The sequence below is a fragment of the Piliocolobus tephrosceles genome, chromosome 7 (genome assembly GCF_002776525.5).
Source record: "Piliocolobus tephrosceles isolate RC106 chromosome 7, ASM277652v3, whole genome shotgun sequence".
NCBI lineage: Eukaryota > Metazoa > Chordata > Mammalia > Primates > Cercopithecidae > Piliocolobus > Piliocolobus tephrosceles.
Genome location: NC_045440.1, coordinates 68,281,861 through 68,305,121, shown reverse-complemented (window position 1 = coordinate 68,305,121; position 23,261 = coordinate 68,281,861). Strand labels below are relative to the sequence as shown.

Here is a 23,261-nt window from a genome sequence, read left to right as displayed (position 1 = left end):
GATCTAATTGAAACCATGAGCAGTCTTTCGAGGTATCCAACAGATGTATCTCCCTCTGAATTTTGCCTCAGGATTTTTTCATGGCACCCTCATGAGTTTGCTACAGCATTCTGGGGTACCCTGATGTTTTTAGGAATTGTGGCCATGTTGCCGTAAATATTTATTGAACACCTACTATGTGCCCTGCAATGTGGACGTGATTCTTATCAAGAAAGACCTGGTCATTACTGTCTTCAAACTTACAGTCTATAGGAGATACTGATATTAAATAAATAAATAGAAGTATGCTGAGTTTTGTGAGAGAAAATCACATTACAGGGGTACCTAATCCAGTTAGGGGGAGATACTATAAATGTGATTTTCTGGATTCATAATGCATATGTTTCATAAATATTAACATGTTGTTTTTTTTGTCATTCCTTCTTAAAGTCACTTTTATAGAATACATTTAAATCTGAAAATTCTTATCTGTTAAATTGAAATTTATCTCATTAGGTTAACTCATTGCTTGATTATTTGGTGTAAAGAGTAGTGAGAAATAGTTCATATGTAGTTTTCAAACAGTAGAGGTTTTCACTTTCATGAGTAATTAGAAAAATAAAACCGTATGAGACTTAGATTGTTTTTATTGTGTTGGTTAGAGTACCAGTTACATTTAAATCTATGAACAGTCCTCTCAGTACCAGAATGTCTCTGAAAAATATAACTGATGAACAGAAGTATAAATTACACTTTTTGAGGGGGATTAAAAAGCATAAGTTATATTCTGTAAAAGTGTTCAAGAAATTATCACCTGGAGGAACTCTAAATCTTTGCATATTTCTTTTGTAGCAGCTGTGTTGAGAACAAAATACAACAGTGTGAATTGCAGTACTGATAATTAGAAGGGCAGGTTTAAGTCGCTTACCCAAGATATTTTAGTCCTGAGGTTTCAGAGATGAAACTCAAAAGGAGTTGAACTCCATAGGAGCCTGGGTGCTAATATCTCCTCTACAGCTTTGAGATGTTTAAAAAGTGATCACACATATGAATTATAAACAATATTTTAAACAGAAGTTTTCTCCTAATCACAGGTGTTCTTTAAAGAAATTTTCTTATACATTTTGGAAACTTCTACCAGCTCATTTGATCACAAATGGATGGTTATTCAAACGCTGACGAGGATTTGTGCAGGTATTTTAAATTATCCTTCTTTTTACTATCCCTTTCTTATTATTAGATATTTAAAAGGCCAAATGTACTCACATCCTAGGTGTACTTTGTTGAAATTAATGTTATATTGTTACAGATGCTCAGAGTGTAGTGGATATTTATGTAAACTATGACTGTGACTTAAATGCAGCCAATATATTTGAAAGACTAGTAAATGATCTATCAAAAATTGCTCAAGGAAGGGGCAGTCAAGAACTTGGTATGAGTAATGTTCAGGTAAGAACTTTAAAAACATTTTCAAATTTAAACTTTACCGGGAAAGAGTCATGTATTTTCCTTAAAAGACCTTTTTTAAAAAAAAAAAAAAAAATTGTATTTTTGAATTACTTTGTAGGAATTGAGCCTGAGGAAAAAAGGTTTAGAATGCTTAGTGTCGATTTTGAAGTGTATGGTTGAATGGAGTAAGGATCAGTATGTGAATCCCAACTCTCAGACAACTCTTGGTAAGGTGATATTTTGAGTTGTAATTCTTTGTCATTTTAAGTGAATAATACTTTGGAGGATAGTTGCAGATGCTGTTAAACCAATTTCATGACATATTTATTCATTTAACTGATAAGGAAACGTTGTCTGTGAGTTAAATAACTAGCTTTAAAATTGTGAAAGTTTTAACTTTAATTATCCAAGCTATTTTTTTCTGAATCTTCTTAGAAATATTTTGATTATGTAAAATGAAGCATATTTATGCAACTTTCTTGTATTATAATTATAGAGGAAACATATAAAAGGCAGTATGTTTTAAGAAGGTTGAATTGTTCATCTGTGTTTGATGTTTACCCTCACTCAGAGAAAAACTCATAGCTGCAGGGCTACACTGGTGTTATCGAAAACAATTCCTCATGAGGAATGAGCTGAGAGCAGAAATCCAGTGGATACTCAGCACTGCAACTGCAAAAAGAACTACTCCTAATGGTGCAGACTATACACGTACAAATTACAGTGTGTTTTAATATCAAAGTATGTTGTTTATTATGTTACCTAATAGTTATTTTGTATTAAATAGATATCTAAGCAACATTGAAATGCCTTGCCTTATTCAAGAATTTGTTTGCCCTTACACTTTTTTTTTTCTTTGATACAATAATGTACTCTATCAATTTTCTTCTTTCAGGTCAGGAAAAACCCTCAGAGCAAGAGATGAGTGAAATCAAACACCCTGAGACAATAAACAGATATGGAAGTTTAAATTCCCTGGAGTCAACATCATCGTCAGGAATAGGCAGCTACAGTACACAGATGTCTGGCACCGATAATCCAGAACAATTTGAGGTCCTAAAGCAACAAAAAGAAATAATAGAACAAGGGATAGATTTGTAAGTGTCACAGCTTAAGGAGAAATGTTACTGAGTATCTCTCTGCCAGTATGGTGCCATCCCTGCCGTGGGTTTATCACCTTATAATGAGTAAAATGGAGGATAGTTCTCGTGGATCTAATTCACGAGGCTCCTATTCAGCCCCCCTTGTTCATTGCAGTCTAGCCCAACTAGATTCCTGTAATGCCCAACCACTCTTGTCATGTAAATTAATTTGTCACCATATTATAAGTGCTGTTGATGAGTAACATCTGTGCAATTTTGCATTGTTTAGCTCATTATGAAATCCTGCATTTTATTTCCTAATCATGTGACAACTCAAAACATTTAAATTATGAAACTTCTAATAGCTATCAGTACTCCTTTATAGGTTTTACATTTTTCCCGCTGGGTTACAATTGTACTACTCTTGTTATTGATTTCATTTTTAATATGTTGATAAGGTGATCACCTCTCTTTCCAACCTGGCTAGTGTACCAGATCCTAATATTGTGAAATCAGTTTTCCCACTAAGCTTTGTGATACCTGCCTGCTCCTGGACTATTTCTTTTATGAATATCACCATGCTGCCTTCCTTTCTCTTGTTGGCCATCTCTTTTTTCAAAGAGATGCCATAAGGAAAAATGAAATTGCTTGCTGTCTCCATGATCTAACTATTATAAACTTAAAAATTCCCGTGTGTTCTTACTTGGTTTGCTACTTCTGTAAAGCATTTCTTCCTGATACTTAAGCAGTGCCTTTTTTTTGAATGTTCAGATGTCTTTTTTCTCCAGTGTTAATATGAAAAACAGTTCAACAAAAATGTACATATATTCTATTTTAAAATTACAAAATCTTACAAAATTGCCTCAGGAAATAGCTGTCACTACTGCATTAATTCTAATTGTTCGGTCAGTATTTATTAAAGTCTCATCTGTTCCAGATATTATGCAAGGTCCTGGGGAAGCTAGATACATGGAACAGCCCTTCCTTCTGAGGGGCTCCTGATTTAGTATGTGTAAACAAATATGCATATTAAAATTCTGCTGGTCACCCAGCAAACACATATTTGGTACTTGGGACTGTTGCCAAGCACCATGAAGGCACTGGTGCTTGGATTCAAGATTACAGTTTAAACATGAGCAGTTTTTAAGAATAGTACTGTGTAAGGTTTATAAAAGTGTCATACAGAGTAAGTACTGCCAAGGTACTTATTTTGAAGTACTTGAGAAATGAGAAGGAGTAATCAGAGGGCTTCAAAGTGGAAGTCTCCCAGTCCTTCTCTCAGCAGCTGGACTTGCTTTCTGCTTAATACAGCTATTGATGAGAATGTTTTCATGGAGCTGTATTCCTAGTATACTTGTCTACAACTGTTTCATGACACCAGTCTATCCTGTTTGTCTCCTACCTTTTTGACTATGCCATCTCAGTCTTGTGGGCTGTTTTTTTCTTCCTGCATGCACCTTAGCATAGCCAGGGTTCTGTTCCTCAGCCCTTTTCCAACATCAACCCCTTAGTTCTCCTATAAAAACAAAAGACAAATAGAAAAGCCTATTATTTTTGTATTTCTTATTTATGGTAGTAACCCCAGCATGCTACTAAATTTATAAGCTAAAATCCTGGGAATTAGCTTAGATTTTCCCCTCATAGGATTAGATTCTCGAATCTAATCTGTCACTAGGTCCTGGTGATTCTACTTCCTAATATCCCTGCAATCTGTTCTCTTTTCTCGATCTCCCACCACTAGTCTTGCAAATCAAATCATCATTATTTGTTTCCTCAACTAGTGTAATCTTTCAATTGGCTTACCTTTTTCTTTGGTTTTGTTCATTCTTCACTCTTTTCTCACACTTAACTAGAGTAACCTTTCTTGAATGAAAGTCTGTTTTTTCGCTCTCTTAGAGAATGAAACCAAAGCTTCTTTGATTGTATGTTAATACCTTCATGATTTGGATCTGCTGGACTCTAAGCTTCATTTCCTGCCACTTGTCTATCTCACCTCACTTTCCAACAATGCAGAACCATTTATTATACAATACTGTCTTGTGCTTTTGTGTTTTAGTATGGCCTTCTCCTTTCTGGGATGTTTTTTCTTATTGTCTATAAAAGATATAATTGTTCTTCAAAATAGTTCCACGGTCACCTTTCCCAGGAAATATATTATGACCATCTAAGTTAGTTACTTCTACTGTGTTATTTTCTTACCTTTTGAATACATCTATTTGTCACAGTTTTACTATTATAATTCTTTAAAATTGTATTTCTTCCTGTAAGTGAGTACTTCTGGGGTGGCCGGGGGCTTATGTTTAGCTTAGTGAAAAGTGTTTCATTTTATGAATGTTAAGTGGTTATGGTTAGATGAGAACTTGACAAGGGAACCTTTGGGAAGACAGAATCAGGAAGACCATCCCAGACTAAGAGAATAGCATGTGCAGCAGCAGAGGAAAGGGAGGACATCTGAGCAGTTGTTCAGCATGGCAGGGCAGAGTGGAGGGGGAATAACAGGAGCTAAGATGAGAGCATCAAGGCCTTATTCTCCGTGTAAAGGACTTTTTGTCTTGTTCCTCTTGGCACTAGCATGCTAGTGAAGGACTTTAAGCAGAGGAGTAGCATCATCAGATTTCTGTTTTGTAAATAGGTCTTTGCAGGCAACCTGAAGGGTGCATTAGAACATGGGCAACATGAGATGATAGGGAGACCATTTAAGAACTCTTGCAATAGCCCAAATGACAAGTGTTGGAGCACCAAAGTAAGGAAAGTAGGGAGTAAATGATCTGTAAACAAAGAGGTAGCATTTGAATTGTATCTTTAGGCCTGAGGGAGACTCCCCTGTGAATGGAGCAGATAAAAGACAAGCAGAGGAAATAGACTCTGAAAATAGATTTAGGGAATGGGATGTGATAGGTGGGAGCAGAGGAAGGAGAAGGGAGTGAGAGAGAATCTGGAGCTATAAATGAGAAAGGTTTTGTGTGGTCTAATTAATTTGGACAAATGAGCCAAGATTACTTGAAGATTAAGGGAGAATGTATATTCGGAGTACCTCAGAGATATTGTGGGTTCAGTTCCATACCACAGCAGTGAAGTAAATATTGCAATATAGTGAGTCACACAATTTTTTTGATTTCTCAGTGCATTAAAGTTATGTTTATACTGTACCATAGTCTATTAACCTGCAATCCCCTCGTGTCTAAAAAACAATGTACGCACATTAAATTAAAAATACTTTATTGCTGAAAAATAGTAGTAACCATCTGAGCTTTCAATGAGTTGTAATCTTTTTGCTGTAGAATGTCTTACCTCAGTGTTGATGGCTGCTGACTCATCAGGGTAGTGGTTGCTGAAAGTTGGAGTAACTGTGGTAATTTCTTAAAATAAGACAACAGTAAAGTTTGCTGCCTTGATAGTCTCTTCCATTCACAAAAGATTTCTCTGTAGCATGTAATGCTGTTTGTTAGTATTTACCTACAGTAATATGTCTTTCAAAATTGGAGTCTGTCCTCTCAAAATCTGCAATTTTATGAACTAAATTTATGGAATATTCTAAATCTCTAATTTTCTTTCCACTAGTGTTCACAACATCTTCACCAGTAGTAGATTCCATCTCAAGGAATCACTATTTTCACTTGTCTATAAGAAGCAGCTACTCATATGTTAAAGTTTGATCATAAGGCTACAGCAGTTCAGTGTCATCTTCACACTTTACTACTAGGTCTCTTGTTACTTTTACCACGTCTGCAGTTACTTCCTCCACTGATGTCTTGGACTCCTCAAAATCGTCCATAAGGGTTAGAGTCAGCTTCTTCCCAACTCCTATTGATATTGGTGTTTTTACCCCTCCCATGAGTCACAAATGTTCTTAATGGCATCTAGAACAGTGAATCCTTTCCAGAAGGTTTTCAATTTACTTTGCCCAGATTCAGTAGAAGTATCTCTCTACATGGCAGCGATAGCCGTATGAAATGTATTTCTTTCTAGACTTGAAAGTTAGCCAGGCATGGTAGCTTACACCTGTAATCCCAGCTACTCATGAGACTTGAGCCTGGGAGTTCAAGATCAGTGTGCGCAATGTAGCAATACCCCATATCTTTAAAAAAAAAAAAAAAAAAAAAAGACTTGAAATTCAGAGTTACTCCTGAGGAAAGTTCACAGTGGCTCATGCCTCTGTAATCCCAGCTTTGGGAAGCCAAGGTGGGAAGATCAGTTTAGTCCAGGAGTTTGAGATCAACCTGGACAGCATAGCAAGACTGCTTTTCTACAAAAACAAAATCACTCTTTCATCCAAGGGCTGCAGAATGGGTATTGTGTTAGCAGGCATGAAAGCAACATTAATCTCATTGCACATTTCCATCAGAGCTCTTGGGTGATCAGGTGCATTGTCAATGAACAGTAATCTCTTGAAAGGAATCTTTTCTTTGAAGCAGTAGGTCTCAACAGTGGGCTTCAAATATTCAGTCATCTATGTTGTAAACAGATGGTGCTGTCATCCAGGCTTTGTTGTGCCATTTCTAGAGTGCAGGCAGAGTAGATTTAGCATGTAATTCTTAAGGACCCTGGGATCTTTGGAATGGTAAATGAGCATTGACTTGTTAATGTCATCAGCTACATTAGCCCCCAAGAGAGCTAGTCTGTCCTTTGAAGCTTTGAAGCCAGGCATTAACTTCTCCTCTCTTGCTATGAAAGTCATAGATGGCATCTTCTTCCAATAGAAGAAAGACTTTTATCTATGTGGAAAATCTGTTGTTTAGTGTAACCATCTTCATAAATGATCGTAGCTAGATCTTCTGGATAACTTGCTGCAGCTTCTCCATCAGCACTTGCTATCAGACCTTGCGCTTTTATGTTATGGAGACCGCTTCTTTCCTTAAATCTCATGATCTATCCTCTGCTAGCTCCCAGATTTTCTTCTGCAGCTTCATTACCTTTCTTAGCCTTACAGACTTGAAGAGAGTTGGGGCCTTTCTTAGGATTAGGCTTTGCCTTAAGATAATGTTGTGACTGGTTTGATCTTCTTTTCACACATGAAAACCTTCTCCATATCAGCATTTAGGCTGTTTGCTTTCCTACCTGTGTGTTCACTGGAGTGGCACTTTTAACTTCCTTCAAGATCTTTTCCTTTGCGTTCACAACTTCATTTGGCACAAGAGACCTAGCTTTCAACAAGTCTTGGCTTTTGATATGCCTTCCTCACTAAGCTCAGTCATTTCTAGTTTTTTATTTAAAGTGAGAGATGTGCGACTCTTCCTTCCACTTGAACACTTACTGTAGGGTTCTTAATTGGCCCAATTTCAGTATTTTTTTGTCTTGGAATAGGGAAGCCCAAGGAAAGGAAGAGAGATGAAGAACAACGGAGCAATCAGAACACATATGATTATTGATTAAGTTTGCCATCTTATATGGGCGTGGTTTGTGTCACCCCGAAACAATTACAATAGCATCATCAAAGGTCACTGATCACAGGTCACAGTAACAGATATAATAATGAAAAAGTGTGAACTATTGTGAGAATTACCAAAATGTGACACAGATACAAAGTGAGCACGTGGTTTTGGAAAAATGGTACTGATAGACCCTCAATGCAGGGTTGCCACAAACCATCAACTTGTAAAAACCACGTATCTGTGAAGTGCAACAAAATGAAGTATGCCTGTATGAGATATTTAGTATTCACAGCTGTACTCAAAGTTCGTGTACCAAATGGCTTTCTCTCCAATAGTCTCTCATAGTCTAATTTCCCACTGTGGATATGGATTAAAAAAACGCTTCATACTATAACAAAAAGTCAGTGAAATGATAGTAATAAGGATGGCCTTCCATATGAGACTTACTTCTATAAAGAAAAGAATAAAGAAAACTTGGCACAATGTAATTATTTTGTATATTCATATACTGATTTGTATTAAATAAGCTGCTGTTTTTCTGGGTGCTATTAGAAAATTAATTTACTGTGGTTTAAGATCTTTTCAGGGACTACGAATGGTTTTCTATTTTTAATGTTCTTATTAACTTTAACATCATCTAGATTTAATAAGAAACCAAAGAGAGGAATACAGTACCTCCAAGAACAAGGGATGCTTGGCACCACACCTGAAGATATTGCCCAATTCTTACATCAAGAGGAAAGATTAGACTCTGTAAGAATACCATTTTCATTCTAACCTTTTCTGTAAAATTCTTGGGATTTTTTTTTCTTTTTATTAGAGACAGGGTCTCACTATATTGCCCAGGCTAGTTTTGAACTCCTGGGCTCAGGCAGTCCTCCTGCCTCAGCCTCCCAAAGTGCTGGGATTACAAGTGTGAGCCACCACGCCTGGCCCCTTTTCTGTAAAATTCTTTTTTAAGTTAATAATACATATTGTGACTCCTTTAAAATGCTTTCCTAAGTATAGAGGTAAGTAAAACATAAAGAATAACCTTGGTTGGCTGGGCACAGTGGCTCACGTGTGTAATTCCAGCACTTTGGGAGGCTGAGGCAGGTAGATCACCCGAGGTCAGGAGTTCGAGACCAGCCTGGCCAATGTGGCAAGACCTTGTCTCTAATAAAAATACAAAAAAATTAGCTGGGCGTGGTGGTGGGCGCCTGTAATCCCAGCTACTCAGGAGGCTGAGGCAGGAGAGTCATTTGAACCCAGGAGGTGGACGTTGCAGTGAGCCAAGATTGCGCCACTGCACTCCAGCGTGGGCTACATAGTGGGAGTCTGTCTCAAAAACAAACAAAAAGAATATTCTTGATTATAAAATCATCTATAATTGGCCCTCTATAGCCATGAGTTCTGTATCCATGGATTCTATATCTATGGATTCAACCAACCACAAATTGAAAATATTCAGGGGGAATAATGGGTGATTGCATCTGTACTGAATGTGTACAAACTTTTTTCTTGTAGTTATTTCCTAAACAATACAGAAAACCTATTTACATTATATTACATATTATAAGTAATCTAGTTATGGGAATAGAGTATATGGGAGGATGTGCATAGGTTATATGCAAATACTATGCCATTTTTTATAAGGAACTTGAGCATCCATGGATTATCCATGCGGGGTCCTGGAACCAATCCCCCACTGATACTGAGTGATGACTTGTGTGTGTGTGTGTGTGTGTGTGTCTGTGTGTATAAAATATAAATTCTGCTTTTTAAATTTTCTAAACAAAAGAATTTCCTGATATTTTTATGAAGGCATTTAGTGTGTTTAACTTTAAGCTTTGTGTTTGAAATTGTTAACTCTGTAGTCAAAAGCCTGTGGATCTTAACGAAATTTTCTACTTTTTAAGTGACCATGTGGCGAATGTAAACATCTCATGAAAATCTCAATTTCTGGCCGGGCACGGTGGCACATGCCTGTAATTCCAGCACTTTGGGAGGCTCAGGCGGGTAGATTACCTGAGGTCAGGAGTTCAACACCAGCCTGAACAAGATAGTGAAACCCTGTCTCTACCAAAAATACAAAAAAAAATTAGCTGGGCACAGTAGCAGGCGCCTGCAATCCCAGCTACTCGTGGCTGAGGCAGGAGAATTGCTTGAACCTGGGGCAGTGGTTGCAGTGAGCCGAGGTTGCGCCACTGCACCCCAGCCTGGGCAATAGAGCAAGACTCCGTCTCAAAAAAAATGTATATATCAATTTCTATCTCTGTTTTTACTTTAGACTCAAGTGGGTGAGTTCCTGGGAGATAATGATAAATTTAACAAAGAAGTCATGTATGCATATGTGGACCAACATGACTTTTCAGGAAAAGACTTCGTTTCAGCCCTTCGTATGTTTCTAGAAGGATTTCGTCTTCCAGGGGAAGCCCAGAAAATCGATCGATTAATGGAAAAATTTGCTGCAAGATACCTAGAATGCAACCAAGGGTAAATAAGGTTCAAATGCTCATTGACTGTCTGTTATATCCAAAACACCGTGCTAGGTAGCATCCAAGGATTTGTAGATAATAGGACCTAATCTCCTGTTTAGAGAATTTAGATTGTCTACAATCTGGAAGTCATAAAACAAATCCATAAAAAATTGTAATGTGAGATACTTAGAAAAATACAAGTGCTATGGGATTTGAGGTGACTTATTTAAATGAACCTATATAAAACAGTACTTTATAACATGATAAATTTATTTTTCCAGACAAACTCTCTTTGCTAGTGCGGATACTGCTTATGTTTTGGCTTATTCAATTATCATGTTGACCACAGACCTTCACAGTCCACAGGTATGTCTTCTTTTCAGTCAGTTTTACAGTAAGTGGTACAAAATAAATACATTATTCTGAATTCAGTAAGTAATAGTTGAAATTTTAGTTTTATTCAGTTAAACCAGTCACCATATTTGGGTATTTAATTTGGGATGGTGAATGTTTTACAAAAGCAACTTCTGGTAGTAATTAAAATCAGACTTTCAGGTATCTATAGAACGTTTCTGTATTTGTCATTCATGATTGACAGTTGTATAAAGCTTAAGATAAATTTTAATCTAACAAGACGTTTATAGGTCTTATGTCTATTTGTCACAAGATGGAAAAACACTATGTATAAACCCTCCTTCTAAAAAATATAATGTTTCAGGCCAAGCGTGGTACCTAACACCTGTAATCCCAGCACTTTGGGTGGCCGAGACAGGTGGATCACATGAGTCCAGGAGTTAAGACCAGCCTGGGCAACATGATGAAATGCATATGCATATGCATATCTCTACAAAATATGCATAAATTAACTGGGCACTGTGGCGTGTGCCTGTGGTCCCAACTACTTGGAGGGCTAAGGTGGGAGGATCACTTGAGCCTGGGTGGCACAAGTCATCCAGTGAGCTGAGATTGTGTCACTGCAGTCCATCCTGGGTGACAGAGGCAGACCCTGTCTCAAAAAAAAAAAAAAGTTTCAAACTTCAACAGTAGAGGGATTAGTATAATGAACTCTAATGTACCCGTTACCTGCCTTCCACAGTTATCTTATGGCTGGTCTTCTTGTATCTGTATCTCTTCCCTCCCCTAGATAATTTTGAAGCAGATCTCAGATATCATACCATTTCATCTGCATTTATCTCAGTATGTTTCTCTAAAAGAGAAGTACTCTAATTAAACATAACTATAATACCATCATACCTAAAAAGTTAATCATAGTTTAAAAATACCTGATAACCTAGAAATGTTCATTTCTTTTGCCTCATAAAATTCACATTTCCTTCTTAAATATTAAAGAACTGTCACTTGATTTCTGATATCTACCAAAAAGTTTGATTTTATAGTTTTAGTATTTTTTGCTTGGTTTCTAAAAACACATATTGACATCCTTGGGTAAAATTACCTTTATAAATTATTTGCAAGGATTTCTTAGTACTTCTAGGGGTAGGTATCTAATGATATTTGTTATTCTTAGGATATAAAATAAATTACCTACTTTCTAGTCTGAGATGTATTGGAAAAATTAAAATTTATTTGAATTTTGAGATTAACTTTTGCAGTATAGGGATTTTTTGTGTCTGTTTTGAGATGTTTAAAGCAGAGTAGATAAGGAAAGTATATACCAAGCCTAAAGTAAGAATGTATACGATTATATACGTATGTGTATATATATGATTATATATGAAGTCACTCCTGTTTTAAATACAATATTGAGCATCTATGCATTTACCACAAATTTACTTGATTTTATATAGGACTTTAAAAGATTTATTAAAGATTTTAATAATTCAAGATTTGCCTCTCGCATATTATTGGCAGTATAGTCAAAGCAACTCACCTTCAGGGCTTTTATTATCGAGTGTGATGACTTTTATTCTATGGCTTTATAAGGTAGTTCATAGTTGGGATTTTTTTGTATTTGTGTTTTTTGTATTTTTACACCAGAATTTTCAGTCTAATTTTTTCATTTGATTTTTCTATCTAAACTAGAGTATTTTAACCTGGGTTTACATACATTTGGTTTTAAAAGGCTATGCTTTAAAAGACATTTGGTTCTATAAATGAATAAGCAGTATTATATGCACCTGTGCAATGTCTTCCTATACATATGCACATACTTATGTTATTTTGAAGAAATATTAAAAATTCCTTTTATATCTTTTCATAAGTACCCAGACTGTGAAAAGTTTCTAAGGACATAACAGTTAGGGAGCATTACCTTCACAACAGTGTCCCATCTTCAGTGTAACAGTGCCTGTTTGCAGAATACGTGCTTGAAGTCCTAGTCTAGCGGTGGCAACTGCTTGTTGTCCAACTGTTCCTTATCAGCTTGCTGCCTGGTGTCATGTGCTGCTATGCAGCCTGCAGCTGTAGAACAGCTTGTGAGTTTCTATGAAGCTAAGTAATCTGTTAGAAAATTGTACCCATGATCTTGGCCTCAATTGACTTAGATAACTATAACAAATGACAACATTTTAAAATACAAATAACTTTAAAGAAATTTCTTAAAACTAATTCTCGTTCTTATTTCTTTTCAAACTTAAAATATAGATGGATGTTAACAAGCTGTTTATGTTCCCTTTTCACCCAGAGTATTTATAGTTATGCTATTTTTTATGTAGTGTGTGAGTCAGTGATTAAAAAAAAAATTGAGGCATATTTAGAACACACTTAATTTTTGTGTATACAATAATCATCAGTAATAACAACTGGCTTTAAGTGATTTAAACACTAAATAAGGCACAGCTTAATACAAGCACATGAGGATAAAAGTCAGGAGTAGAATGTTCCATAAAAGATGTCAGAAGAAGAAAAGTCGGATTTTGTTTTATATAGCTTCAGACACCCACTGTGACAGAAGTGTTCTGTGTGAAGCAGTGTGCTTTATTTTGGGGACCCGAAAGCAAAGTATTCTGTACACCCACGTATGGGATCCCTAACCCAGATCCAGAGACAATAAACTGCTACTTCAGATTTTCTGTCAAGACGTTTCTCTGCTTCTGATTGACATAATGCTAAAACATTTTACCATGCTTAAAATTTCCAGGTGATTTTAATCTTCCTTTACTTCTTACTGGCAGCAGTATGTAGTCTTTTATTTTGTTATTCCTGGTGTATTTTTAAGCATTCACCTGAACTTTAGTTAAAAAAGCTTCTTTCTTTCATTTTTTTTTTTTTAGTGCCGTGACTCAAGATGAGTTTTTAAAGTTGTAAGATGATAGCATTTTATCCCGTTAAATGATACGTTACGCTTGAAAACTTTCATGGTAATATTTTTACATTTTTGTAGGAAAAGCACTCCTGCCTCCCTTTCTGACATGTTAGAAAAATCTGTCTGCAGAATAATCTGAAGTAAATAAGTGTATGTATCCCAGTTACATTTTCTGAAAGTTTTGGTTCCTCTGTACTTTTGCTTTTTGTTTGAGACAGGGTTTTGCTATGTTGCCTAGGTTGGACTTGAATTCCTGGGCTTGTGCCATCCTCCTTCCTCAGCCTCCTGAACAGCTGGAACTACAGGCACATAACACCACACTCTCTATAGTTATTTTTGCAAGCTTCTGATGACTCGCTTGATTATTTTTCTGTGTACTTTCGTGTAAATTTACAGGAATCATATCTTAAGAGTTTACCTTAAGTTCTTTGTGGAAGGTGGTAGAAATATACTTAATTAAATAAATATCTTTTCAGAGACATCATGTAAGATGTAGAAATATATTTAATTGAATCAGTGTCTCTTCAGAAACATCACATAAGACTTCTGGGTTTTTTCTATCTAGGTTTCTGGAGGTAAAGTGTAAACATTTTGGCTATGCTAGTTCCCAAGTTTGTTAATAGGCCTACCGTCTTACAGACTCCAAACTTGTATTCCACAGCTTTATCAAGGTGCAAAAGGCATTTCTGTTTAGGGTACTCTTATACAGGACAAAACATTCCAAGGATACTTTGTACAGATCACCTGACGTAATTCAGTTGCCACAGTGACTCAGTCAGAGAGATTGTTATCTGGTTTTAAATAAATCTCAAGTATTGTTATGCTTATACCCAGTGTATATAAAGTCAGCTTTAAATTCATTAACAGCACATTTATGTTCTAAACTAAGATTTGAATGTTTTCGATACCTTTGTTTCCAATAATTGTCATGGCCCTTTTAAGAGATTGCAAGAGCTCTTAAACCTTGGGCAAAAACAAATATTTTCATTGTTCAACTTCCCTCCTTTCTGGTTGCACATTACTCATGTCCACCTCAGAGCATGAATTAGTTTATGCCAGAATGGGTCTTTTCTGTATTGCCTTCATTTTCTGTGATAGTTTTTTCATTTTTATCTATATTTTGTTGAATGTTTTCCAGTTTCTATCCTCAAAAGTATTTACAAAATCTCTTATGTAAATATTCATATCCTTAAAATACAAGTGTAACCTTTATGTTAATTTTTAGGAATTATAATGGTTTTTCATATTTAGGTGAAAAATAAAATGACAAAGGAACAGTACATTAAGATGAATAGAGGTATCAATGACAGTAAAGACCTTCCTGAAGAGTATCTGTCAGCCATCTATAATGAAATAGCTGGGAAAAAGATATCAATGAAAGAAACAAAAGAACTAACAATCCCTACAAAATCAAGTAAACAAAGTAAGTATCTAAATTAATTGAATTCTGATTGTTCAAGGGGGAAAATATGGGTTCCTAAGAGTTTTTCACTTATGGTCAGGTGTGGTGGTTTGCTTTTATAGTCCCCAGCTACTCAGGGAGGCCGAAGCAGAAGGATCACTTGAACCCAGGAGTTCGAGACCAGCATAGGCAATATAGCAAGGTTCTTGTCTCTAAAAAAGAAAAAACTTCACAATTTAAAAGAGAGTTTTTCACTTTATTTAGAATAAAGTAACCTTAGAAATATTGTTAAGAACCATGTTTTGATGAGAAATATTGTAATAGAGTTTGGTGATGTGATTGTATTTTTTTCCCCACATTCTGAAGAAAGATAACACTGACCAGTGATTAGTGGAAAATAGTATACATTATATGCATGTGTCAGTGTGCATTTAATATACACGGATCCATTTAGTAGTTAACCTCAGCAAGGATTTGGCGGTCATAAAGAGTAGTTAGACTCAATAGTCAGGCTTCAACCCTTGTCATTTTTTCTTCTTCCTCATCATCTTCAAGCAATATATTTCCATTTGTTCATCTTTTATTACACATGAACAGAAGCTGAAAGTAGGGATGATTGGAAGAGGTGGGGAGACTTAGGATCAGGTGAGAGCTCATAGAGTTAGAAATTGGTACCTCAAACAGACCACAAGTTATATCACTATAGAGTCCCTAGATCTAACTAGCACCAGGAGGCACCTGTGAACCCAGCCCCCTTCTAGACACTCTGTACCTGTGGACAGTGGTAATTAAGTTTGAGCTGAAATCTGACTACAGGAATGAGATGAGGGTAATGGCTCAAGAATATAACAGTAATATAGAAAGAGGATTCTTGCATTTCTGAGCACTTCCACTTGGAACTAAAATCTCAAGTTTAAACAAAGTACAGTAGTAAAATCCAAATGTCAGGAGAAAAGAATATTATATTGTATCATCCTCATATCCCTCTTTTTCTGTCCTATTTTATACATGGTGGTAGGAAATAAGAGAAGCTGGAAATGGGAAGGAGGTGGTGGTGTGCTGAAAACACCCAAAATTACCCTTGAGTTAAGTTATGGCCAGTTGCTTCCTTGTTAACTCAGGAGCTGTCATTCAAGCCTGTGTGGTACAAAGATGCCATTGCCTCTTTTTTTTTTTTTTTTTTTTTGAGACGGAGTTTTGCTCTTGTTGCCCAGGCTGGAGTGCAATGGCATGATCATGGCTCAGCGCGATCTCGGCTCACCACAACCTCCGTCTCCTGGGTTCATGCAATTCTCCTGTCTCAGCCTCCCAAGTAGCTGGGATTCCAGGCATGTGCCACCATACCTGGCTAATTTTTTTGTATTTTTAGTAGAGACCAGATTTCTCCATGTTGGTCAGGCTGGTCTTGAACTCCTGACCTCAGGTGATCCGCCTGCCTCGGCTTCCCAGAGTGCTGGGATTACAGGCATGAGCCACCACACCTGGCCAGATGCCATTGCATTTTACCTGTCTACTCTTCTCCAGTTCCATATTTGGGTTGTTTCCCTAATAATTTTATTGTGACAGTTGTACCTACTCGTTTCCCTTTTCATAGGTTTTCCACTTATTCCTGACTCCCAGTCTAGGTATTTATTTTTTGAGGCAAAATTCATATAACATAAAATTAGCCATTTAAAAATGAATAATTCAGTGGTATTTAGTACATTCACAGTGTTGTGCAACTACCACTAATTCCAAAATATTTCATTATCCCAAAATGAAACTCCAAACCCATCAAGCAATTACTCCTTATTCCCTCTCCCCCAGCCCCTGGAAAATACCAGTCTACTTTCTATTTCCGTGGATTTTTCCTACTCTGGATTTTTCATATAAGTGGAATCATATAATATGGGATCTTTTGTGTCTTGCTTCTTAGGATTATTTTTAATTAGTGTTGGTGGTGTTTATTATTTGATAGTAAAACATCAAAATAGAATTCTTAAATGTTTTATATTTTAAATGCTGATAGTGTTTATTGTTTCAGATGTAGCCAGTGAAAAACAAAGGAGACTTCTGTATAACTTAGAAATGGAGCAGATGGCCAAGACAGCTAAAGCACTCATGGAGGCCGTGAGCCATGTTCAGGCACCTTTTACAAGTGCAACACATTTGGAGCATGTGAGGCCCATGTTTAAGGTTAGAATTTTCAAGTAACATCTGATTGCAGTGTACAGTTATATATAACTGTACATTTATAATATTTTAAGTTAAGGGATACGGTGATATAACACATTAGTGTAGGTCTATTGAGGTGAAATTCATATAACATGTTATTTAGGACATAGTAGATACAAATTTTCTATTACTTAGAACAAGAAGAGTTACTCTCTATGATTAATAATTGTGTAATCCTGGGAATTAAGAATAGAAAAGTTTTGGAGAATGATCATTAATCCTTGGCCCGATTTTCTCTAAATTAGTCATGCTTAAATCTTTGGAGTTAACTCACATTTCAAATGATCATGAGGCTCTTGTTTTCTTCAAGTGCTTTGGGCCCAGGAACTTATATCAGGCTTCTGAGTATGCCTGGGGCCCGGAAAGTAGGGTAAGGAACAGTAGAGAATATTATTTGTTTGTGGGTTGATTTAGTGAGAATGATACTTACTCTTTAAAATTTGATTTCCCATTCCTTCTTCATTCTCCATCCTTTCTCCAAATTCCAGAATGAGTAAGCAGTGCATTACAAGAGTTGTAGCAAAGTGGAGTGGTGTCTAGTTAAGTTTGAAAAGAGAAAGTTGGTAAAGTATATTCCTGTTCATGAGATCATATGGCAAGATAGTCTGTGGAGGCTAAAGATCATAATCCGATGCTTACTGTGATTCTAACTACACGTATGTGTGGGTAGTAAAAGATGACTACAGGATTCTTGTGCTTCCTTTTAGCTCCAAAATTTTGTAAGTACTTCTACCTCTTCTTCAAGGTCCATGTGATACACGGTTTCTAAACGTTGATGAAGAATCATGAGATGAGAGTGAGCTTTTATGATCTGTTCTCTGGATTTGTTGTAGTTTATTTAAACATCCTCCAAACTAGAATTAAGAATCTTTTCCCTCAGTGCCATTTCTGCTACCACAATGCTACTCCAGACACCCTCATTTCTCCCTCTGCTTACTGTGGCATTCTCCTAACAGGCATCTTCATTTCTACTTTTTCACTCCTCTTACCCATTTATAGAGACCAGAGTGATCTTTTTAAAATACCAAATGAAATACCAGTTTCTTACTTAAAGCTTTTTATTGGCTTTGCATGATACCATGAAACCTGACACACCCATGGTGTCTGTAGACTTTCTGTGATCTGGCTCCACCTGCCTCTCCAATTTCATCACTGGATCTCCTCTGTCTCTTACTATGCCGCAGTCACACCAGCATTTTTTGGTTTCTAGAACATCTTAACTTATTTTCTCTTCAGGGCATTCATATGAGGTATGTCCTTTGTCTAGAATGTTCCTTCCTTCTTTGCCTGAGTAGTTTCCAGTTTAAATATTACCCTCTCAGCCAGGCATGGCGGCTCACGCCTGTATTCCCAGCACTTTGGGAGGCCGAGGTGGGTGGATTGCTTCAGGTCAGGAGTTCAAGAACAGACTGACCAACATGGTGAAACCCCATCTCTACTGAAAGTACAAAAATTAGCCGGGCTTGGTGGCGTGTACCTGTAGTCCCAGGTACTTGAGAGCTGAGACAGGAGAATTGCTTGAACCTGGGAGACAGAGGTTGCGGTGAGCCAAGATCAGGCCACTGCACTCCAGCCTGGGCGACAGAATGAGACTCTGTCTTAAAAATAAAAATAAAAATAAAAATAAATAAATATCACCCTCTCTGAGAGTTCTGCACTGTCCCCTCTAATCTAAACTAGGTCTCTAATTCATAATATTCTATGCCTTTCCTTCAATGTATCTATAGATTTATCTATCCATCTGTCTTGTCTGTATGTGTATCTGTATGTCTGTGTACAGATTTATGTGCTCCTCAACTTACGGTGGGATTATGTCTCAATAAACCCATTGTTTAAGTGGAAAATGTATTTAATACACCTAACCTACAGAACGTTATAGCTTAGCCTTGCCTGCCTTAAACATGCCCAGGATGCTTATCTTAGCCTACAGGTGGGCAAAATCATCTAACACAAAGCCTGTTTTATGCTACAGTACTGAATATCTCATGTAATTTATTGAATGCTATACTGAAAATGAAAAACAATAGTTGTATGAATATATTGTAAAGTCAAAAATGGTAAATTGAACCATTGTAAGTGGGGAACTGTCTGTATATACATTATTTATATACATTTATGAGGTAAGGAACTACGTCTGTTCATTTTTCCCAATATCGACCATAGTTCCTGGCTTGTGTTAAGTACTCAATGAGTAAACATTGGTTGGGTGGAAGGAGTGAATGATATATTCCTGGAATGCAATGTATGAATATTAAGGGATATAAACTTTTTTAAAGATAAAGCAAAGACAGAAACAAAGTTTATCTTGTTAGAAACAAGATACAGTGTCACTTATAGTCTTCAAACATTATTGCACTTTATCATAATTCGACAAAGCATTCATGAAACAATCTGTAGACTAGTTTTAACAGACAAATAACATCTGTAAGCAGGCATGACTGTCCTAAATTGTTTACTACGTATGAATTTTACAAACATTATTTATAGTAATGGTAGTGGTGGCGCTGGAGAGTATTGCACCTTCTCCAAACTGCACAGTGAGAACCACTGTTCTGTGGGATGTCTCTTCACTTTGTTGATTGTTTCCTTTGCTTTGCAGAAGCTTTTTAACTTGATATGTCCATTTGTCCATTTTTACTTTGGTTGCCTGTGCTTGTGGGGTATTCCTCAAGAAATCTTTGCCCAGATTAATGTCCTAGAGAGTATCCCCAGTGTTTTCTTATGGTAGTCTCATAGTTTGAGGTCATAGATGTAAGTTTTTAATCCAATTTGATCTGATTTTTGTATATGGCAAGATAAAGGATAAAGGAGTTTGATTCTTTTGTATATGGATATCCAGTTTTCCCAGCACTGTTCATTGAAGAGACTGTCCTTTCTCCCATTGTATGTTCTTGGCACCTTTGTAAAAAATGAATTCAGTAGATGTATGGATTTATTTTTGGGTTCTCTATTCTGTTCCAGTGATCTACATGTCTCTTTTTATGCCAGTGCTATGCCATTTTGGCTACTGTAGCTCTGTAGTATAACTTGAGGGCAGGTAATGTGATTTCTTCCAGTTTTGTTCTTTTTGTTCAGGATAGCATTGGCTGTTCGGGTCTTTTTTGATTCTATATAAATTGTAGAATTTTTTTTTTCTATTCCTATTAAGAATGTCATGGTATTCTATAGATTGCTTTGGGTAATATGGACATTTTAGCAATACTGATTCTTCTAATCCATAAACAAAATATCTTTCAATTTTTCTGGTGTCCTCTTCAGTTTTTTTCATCACTGTTCTATAGTTTTCATTGTAGAGATCTTTCACTTCTTTGGTTAATTTTTAAAATTTCTTTCTTAGATTTTTCACTGTTGTCAAATAGAAATGCTACTGAATTTTGTATGTTGTTTTTTGTATCCTGCAGCTTTACTGAATTTATCAGTTCTAATAGTTTGGTAGAGTCTTCAGGCTTTTCTAAATATGAGATCGTATCACCTGCAAATAGGTAATTTGACTTCTTCCTTTCCAGTTTGGATGTCTTCTATTTGTCTTTTCTGATTGCTCCAGCTAGGTCTTCCAGTACTTTGTTGAATAACAGTGGTGAAAGTAGGCATCCTTGTTGTGTTTCAGATGTTAGAGGAAAGGCTTCCTGTTTTTCCCTTTTCAGTACAGTACTAGCTGTGGTCTGTTGTATATGGCTTTCTTTATGGTGAGGAATATTCCTTCTATACCTACCTTTTTGAGAGTTTTTATCATGAAGGGATGTTGAATTTTATCAAATGCTTTTTGAGCATCAATTGAAATGATCATATAGTATTGTCTTTCATTCTGTTGATATGATGTATCACATTGATTAATTTGTGTATGTTGAACCATCCTTGCATCCCTGGGATAAGTCTCAGTTGGTCATGATGAATAATCTTTTAAATGTGTTGTTGAATTTGATTTGCTAGTATTTTGTTGAGGATTTTTGCATCAATGTTCATCAGTGATATTGGCCTGCAATTTTTTTTTTTTTTAAATGTGTCTTTGCCTGGTTGTGGTATCAGGGTAATACTGGCCTTGTAGAATGAGTTTGGAAATATTCCCTCCTCCTCTGTTTCTCAGAATAATTTGAATAGGATTGGTATTAGTTCTTTAAATGTTTGGTAGAATTTAGCAATGAAGCTGTCAGATCCCACACTTTCCTTTGCTGGGAGACTTTTTATTATGGCTTTGATCTCATTGCTTGTTATTGGTCTGTTCAGGTTTTGAATTTCTTCTTGGTTCAATCTTGGTAGATTCTGTGTCTCTAGGAATTTATCCATTTCCTTTAGATTTTCCAGTTTACTGGCATTTAGTTGCTCAGAGTAACCACTAAGAATCCTTTGAATTTCTGTGGTATCAGTTGTAATGTCTCCTTTTTCATCTCTAATTTTATTTACTTGTGTCTTCGGTCTTTTTTTTCTTAGTCTTGGTTAAAGTTTGTCTAGTTTGTCTATCATTTCAGAAAACCAACTTTTTGTTTTGTTGATGTTTTGTATTTTTAAAATTTCACTTTCATTCATTTGTGCTCTGATCTTTATTCTACTAATTTTGGGTTTGACTTGCTCTTGCTTTTCTAGTTCTTTAAGATGCACCATTAGGTTGTTTATTTGGAGTTTTTCTTCTTTTTTGATGTAGGCACTAATAGCTATAAAATTCGCTCTTAGTACTGCTTTCACTATATTCCATAGGTTTGGGTACATTGTATCTTCATTATCATTTGCTTCAAGAAATTTTTCAGTTTTCTTCTTAATTTCTTCATTGACCCACTGGTCATTCAGGAGCATATTCTTTAATTTTCATGTGTTTGTATTGTTTCTAAAATTATTCTTGTTATTGATTTCTAGTTTTATTCCATTGTAGCAGAGAAGAGGCTTCATATTGTTTCAGTTTTTTAGACTGTTTTCAGGTTTGTTTTGAGTCTTAACATATGGTCTGTCCTCTAGAATGATCCAGGTGCTGAGGAAAAGAATGTGTATACTACTGCTGTTGGATAAAATATTCTGTAAATATCTATTAGGTCCATTTGTTCTGTAGTGCAGATTAAATCTGATGTTTCTTTGTTGATCTTCTGCTGGAAAGTTTGTCCGATATGGAAAATTTGGTGTTGAAGTCTCCATCTGTTACTGTATTGGGGTCTGTCTCTGTCTTTAGCTCTAATAATATTTGCTTTATATATTTGGGTGCTCCAGTGCTGGGTGTGCATCTGTATATATGCAGACACACACACACACCCTCACACAATTGCATATCCTCTTGCTGAATTGACCTCTTTATCATTACATATTGGCTTGCTTTCTTCCTACTTTTTGTCTTGAAATATATTTTGTCTGATGGTAAGTATAGGTACTCCTGCTCTTTTTTGCTTTCCATTTGCATGGAATATCTTTTTCCATCCCTTTATTTTCAGTCTGTATGTATCATTGTAGGTGAAGTGTGTCTCTTGTACACAACAGATCATTTAGGCTTGTGTTTTTATTCATTCAGCCACTATATATCTTTTTATTGGAGAGTTTAGCCTATTTATGTTGGTTAAGCATGACTATTGGTAAAGACTTACTCCTCCCATTTTGTTATTTTCTGGTTGTTTTGTGGTCTTTTCTTCTTTCTTTCCTTCTTTCCTGTCTTCCTTTTAGTGAAGGTTATTTTCTGTGATGGTTTGATTTAATTTCTTACTTTTTATTTTTTGTTTATTCATTATAGGTGTTTTTGGTTTGAGGTTACCATGAGGCTTGCAAGTACTATCTTACAACTCATTATTTTAAGCTGATAACACTGCTTGCATAAACAAATAAACAAGTAGAAATAAAACTAATAACTCTACACTTCAATTTTGTTCCCCCGCTTTTTAACCTTTTGTTGTTTTTGTTTATACCTTATTGTACTGCCTGTGTCTTGAAAAGCTGTGGGTCATCTTTCTGTCTTACTACTTAAGAGTATTTTACATGTCACAGTTACACAGTGTTATAATACTATTTTTTTCTGTGTACTTTTTATAACCAGTTAGTTTTGTACTTTTAGATGATTTCTTCTTACTC

The 23,261-nt window shown here is 36.0% G+C and overlaps 1 protein-coding gene across 3 annotated transcripts in view; it reads left to right on the top strand.

Moving 5' to 3' along the window:
• The window catches only part of ARFGEF1 (ADP ribosylation factor guanine nucleotide exchange factor 1), a 146,300-nt gene that overhangs the window by 74,798 nt on the left and 48,241 nt on the right, over positions 1-23,261 (top strand). For all 3 annotated transcript variants that reach the window (XM_023222300.1, XM_023222298.2, XM_023222299.2), the window contains 9 exons: positions 1,074-1,173; positions 1,289-1,428; positions 1,547-1,655; positions 2,324-2,525; positions 8,524-8,635; positions 10,152-10,357; positions 10,623-10,707; positions 14,858-15,029; positions 17,032-17,183. In XM_023222300.1, the coding sequence (XP_023078068.1) occupies positions 1,074-1,173; positions 1,289-1,428; positions 1,547-1,655; positions 2,324-2,525; positions 8,524-8,635; positions 10,152-10,357; positions 10,623-10,707; positions 14,858-15,029; positions 17,032-17,183 (1,278 nt within the window). The remainder of the gene's footprint in view (positions 1-1,073; positions 1,174-1,288; positions 1,429-1,546; positions 1,656-2,323; positions 2,526-8,523; positions 8,636-10,151; positions 10,358-10,622; positions 10,708-14,857; positions 15,030-17,031; positions 17,184-23,261) is intronic.